Raw genomic sequence first — 4,262 nt, 5'->3', positions numbered from 1 at the left:
GGACTGGTGGCTTTACGCCGGTGAATAAAGGGGAAAGAAACCCGGCAGAGGAACTGGCTCTGCTCAATTGCTGGTTCCCCTTCTCATGACAAATCCCACTTCACTCCCTTCCGTGTTGCACTGATTGGCAGAGGTTTTTCTGGAAGCACAAGCTTGCTTTTTTTTCTTCCCCTAAGCCAGGGTATAAAATGAATTCCAATCTCAGCAGAGGATTCATCTTCCTCCTGGCACGATGACTGGGATTGGTGAGTGACTCCTCCCCTCAATCCTGAGCTCTCTGTGGTTTTTTCCCAGTTTTCTTTCATCTTCAGTGCCTGGGTTTGGTGTTTTGGTTCCATCTGGTTCCATCTGGTTCCATCTCTGGGCCACGTCCTGAGAGCACAGCCACAAACCTCCCTTTTTCCAGCTGGACTGTTCCATGGTCACCTGGACCTCCGGACCCTGTGGGCAGGGGGAGACCTCCCTTCAGATCTGGGGCATGGGATTATCCTGGTTTTTCAGGAAACACAGGCACGAGCTTGGAGTCTCTGAGGGCCATCCTGGAGGATGCCTTCATGCTCCAGGTTGGTGGTTTCTCCACATCTTCCCCAAAAACACCTGATGGAAGATGGAGATTCAGCAGACACCTCCAAGAGCTGGTCCCAGGGTATTTGCTCTGATCTCCAAACAGGATCTCCCAAATGGTCCACTGTTTTTTTCCAATCCAGCCATGATGATTCTGTGACCAGGGCACGTCAATCCAACCATATCCCACTGTTAACATGACAACTGGAGCAGATTCTTCCTAAATATTTTTTACACTCGTGATTAGTATTTGAATCAGCTCAAGGGGCTGTGGAAACACCTGCCTCAGGTGTTGGATGATAAAGGCTCCAAGGTGGATTCCCGGCAGATCCACCTGAGATATGTGACAGATCTGGGGCTGCTCTAGGAAAAAAACCCACAATTCCCAGGCATTTTCCAGCAGTGAGAATTACCCAAAGTGGGGTTTCCAAAGCTTTTTGTTTTTCCCTGGAAGAAAAATAGCAGCACTTGGGAGAAGGAAAAGAAAATTAAATTTGCTCTTTAGTTGTTCTGAAGAACAGAAACCAAAACTAGGAAAATCCCGAGGGGGGGCGGGGGTGGGGGTGGGGCAGAGTGTGGTGCTCAGCCCAAATGTTCTTTCACTGTGAAAATGTTAAACAACGTTGTGTCTGTTCTGGTGGAAATGGTCGTTTTGGGTCTGTTTGCTGCTCCCTGTGGGCATCTCAAAGACACAGTAATTTTAAATGAGAGAAATTTAAACTGGGAGGGAGTTTTAAAAGGAGGGGATTTTAAAGGGGAGAATTTTAAAGGAGGGAATATTAAAGGAGGGAATTTTAGAGGAGGAACTTTTAAAGCAGAGTAAAATTCTCTTCTCTAAAATTAAGCAGAGAATTTTTAATTAGGGAATTTTAAAGAAGATAAATCCCATCTCTCTTCATCCCTCTAATCCGTCCATCTTTCTGTGAAATTTTATCTCCATCTCTCCTGCCTGTGCAAGTCTTCATCAGATCCATCTGTCCAATCCTGTCTCTTCCCTCCACCTTTCACATAAAAACTTCTCGAATTATCCAGGTATGGGAAAGGTCACTTGGGACAACAAGGTGCCTCAATTCTTTGCACATGAGTGACACTAATTACCGTTCTTGGAAGCTTTGGAGCTTATTCTAAGGAGGTCAGAGTCATTTTGAGAGCTCACCACAGCAGCTGTACAAGCAGAACATGAATATGGAGAAATGAAAAATCATCTATGGGTTGATTTCTCTTAAAAAGATGAATCACCATCACCGACATCTCTTGACACCTTTCGTGACGGACCTGCTGGTGCCAGGGATTTCACAACCACCCCAGTTCCTTAGGTCTTGGATACCAATGTCCTTGGAGCCAGTCTGTGCCATCAGGAATGACCTTGAGTGCCAAGGCCCCATTATTCCCTTCTCTTCTCTTCTTCCCTCCCCAGTCCTCTTCCAAATCCTCCTGCTCGCGGGTGTCCTGAGCGCCAAGCAGTTTCCATGCTTTCCCGAGTACTGTCTCCATGATCAGGACTATGAGGAGCTGCTGGAGATTGTCCGGAATGGGCTGGAGCCCGCAGCTCACCCGGCGCACGTGGTCGTGGTGGGCGCGGGGATTGGCGGGCTGACGGCAGCCAAGCTACTCCAGGACGCTGGGCACACGGTAGGAATTCCACAAGGCTCTGCTGGGCTTGTTTCCCTCCTCTAAAGGTCTCTTCCAGGCTGGAGAGGGAAAAGGAAATTAAGTTGGTCAACCACAGTGGTGGGAGAAGGAAGGGAAGGCGATTTTTCACCCAACATTGGTTCCTGAGAATCAAATGAGCCCTTCACATTCTGTATTTAGGGCAGCAGAAATTCCAGGGGTTTCCAAACCATCCCATGGCACCTGTGGGTCTCAAAGAGGGTTTCCAAGGCATAGAGGGACAGATTGGTACTGCTTTCAAAGCCCTTTTGGATCCTGAACCACCTCGAGAACCTTCTCACCAGAGCTGGTGTCCAAATGCGACCCAGGAGTTGGGAAATGAGAAACTGCCCCATAGGCAGAGGTGTCTTGGCCAACAGAGGAGGGTTTGAATCTACAGGTGCTTCATTTGCCATCTGAAGGGGACCTGTCCCACCCTCTGGACCTTCTTTTGGGGGCGTTTCACTTCAAAGAAGCCATTTCTCAAATGCTTCTGGTCTCCACCCACATTTTTTAGGTTACCATACTGGAAACGAGCAGCCGGGTCGGGGGGCGGATCCGGACGTACCGCCCTGAGGGACAGGACTGGTACGTGGAGCTGGGACCCATGCGCCTGCCAGGCAAGCACAGGTGAGAGCGTGTCCAGCCCCACGGTCAGGTGAGGGACTGGCCCAAGGCACCTGACCAATCTGGGGACCAATTCGTCCCCATTGCTCCCCTGGGGTTCAGCATCCGTGCCAAGGGGACAAAATGCTTTGGTGGCAGAAGTGGGGGCTTGGTTGTTGGCTCCTGGCACCGTCACTCTGCCCTTTTTCCAGGATCGTCCGTGAATTCATCCGCCAGTTCGACCTGAAGCTGAACCCCTTCATCCAGAGGGACAACAACACCTGGTACTTCCTGAAGGGTGCTCGGGTCAGGGCGGAGGAGGTAAACAGGAACCCCGACATCCTGAATTACACAGTGAAGCCATCGGAGAAGGGCAAGAGCGCTGTCCAACTCTACCGGGAGGTACTGAACAAGGTACAAGATTTTCCCGTGGTGTCCCCTCACCTGAACAATGAGTTGGGGAACACTTGGACAGGAGTTGGAGAAGATTTGGCCATGAACTGGGGAAGACTCAGCCCTGAGCTGGGGAAGAGCAGGGTCCTTATGGAGTGAAAAGTAGAGAGGCTCATTCAGAAACAAGGGCAGGTGGTTGCAAAACCCCTCTTTGTCTACAAGAAATCCTTTGGAATGGGTCCACCAGGACTTGGATGAGCAGAAAATTCCACACCAAGGCAGAGCTGCCTGAAACTTGATGTCCAGAAGCTCCAGGGGTTACCAAACCTTGAACTCCTGAGAGAATTTCGGGTAGCACTTTGGGAAATGGATCTTTTTCCTTTGAACATATCAGTGTTTCTTCTCCAGGCTTTTAAGACATTCCAGACCACGGATTGCAGGAAGTATCTGGCTCAACACGACTCCTTCTCCACCAAGGTAACGGGCTGGGGCTCAAGGGTAAATTTAATCCCAACTCTTGATAATTACTCTCCCTGCTTTGAGAAGGGTCTATGTCACTCTAGTCCCATTCTCTGTCACCTTTTGGATGCTTTTCCCTAATAAATGATCCCTTCTATTTAAAAATGCTAAGAAAGGGTCCAGCACGGCTCCAATGGAGCCCTAACTGAGGTAACAACCTCAGGTTGTGTCTCTTCTCCCGGGATCTCCAGGAATATTTGATCAAGGTGGGGGGGCTGAGCCGAGGAGCTGTTGAGATGATCGGTGACTTGCTGAATGAGGACTCAGGGTTTTACCTGTCCTTCCTCGCCTCACTGTGGGACTTTGACATCTTCGACAAAGAGAGGTGAGTGCTGTCCCTTCAGCCCAACCCTGTTCCCACAACGGGAAACGTCAAGAGTGATTCCAAATGGGAACCACTCGCAGTTCAATGGGGCCTCCAAGCTCCACTGGCGTCTCCAGAAGAGCTCAGGTTTTTATGCTCCCTAAACCCTGGCATTCTTCCCACATCTCCCACTTCTCCTCCCTTCCAGCTTTGATGAAATCACCGG

General features: G+C 49.9%; 1 protein-coding gene across 1 annotated transcript in view; it reads left to right on the top strand.

Moving 5' to 3' along the window:
• Positions 1-232: 232 nt before the first annotated feature.
• IL4I1 (interleukin 4 induced 1) overlaps positions 233-4,262 on the top strand; it is a gene marked incomplete at both ends in the record, with an annotated part of 4,838 nt that continues 808 nt past the window's right edge. Inside the window, 7 exons of the mRNA XM_082300093.1 lie at positions 233-245; positions 1,982-2,196; positions 2,732-2,844; positions 3,033-3,234; positions 3,622-3,690; positions 3,924-4,057; positions 4,245-4,262. The exon at positions 4,245-4,262 is cut by the window's right edge and continues 808 nt beyond it. Of these exons, the coding sequence (XP_082156219.1) occupies positions 233-245; positions 1,982-2,196; positions 2,732-2,844; positions 3,033-3,234; positions 3,622-3,690; positions 3,924-4,057; positions 4,245-4,262 (764 nt within the window). The remainder of the gene's footprint in view (positions 246-1,981; positions 2,197-2,731; positions 2,845-3,032; positions 3,235-3,621; positions 3,691-3,923; positions 4,058-4,244) is intronic.

Source organism: Coloeus monedula, assembly GCF_965178545.1.
Source record: "Coloeus monedula genome assembly, chromosome: 36".
In the NCBI taxonomy this organism is placed as follows: domain Eukaryota; kingdom Metazoa; phylum Chordata; class Aves; order Passeriformes; family Corvidae; genus Coloeus; species Coloeus monedula.
Note: the sequence above shows the minus strand (reverse complement) of the source record. Positions and strands in the feature narration are given on the sequence as shown.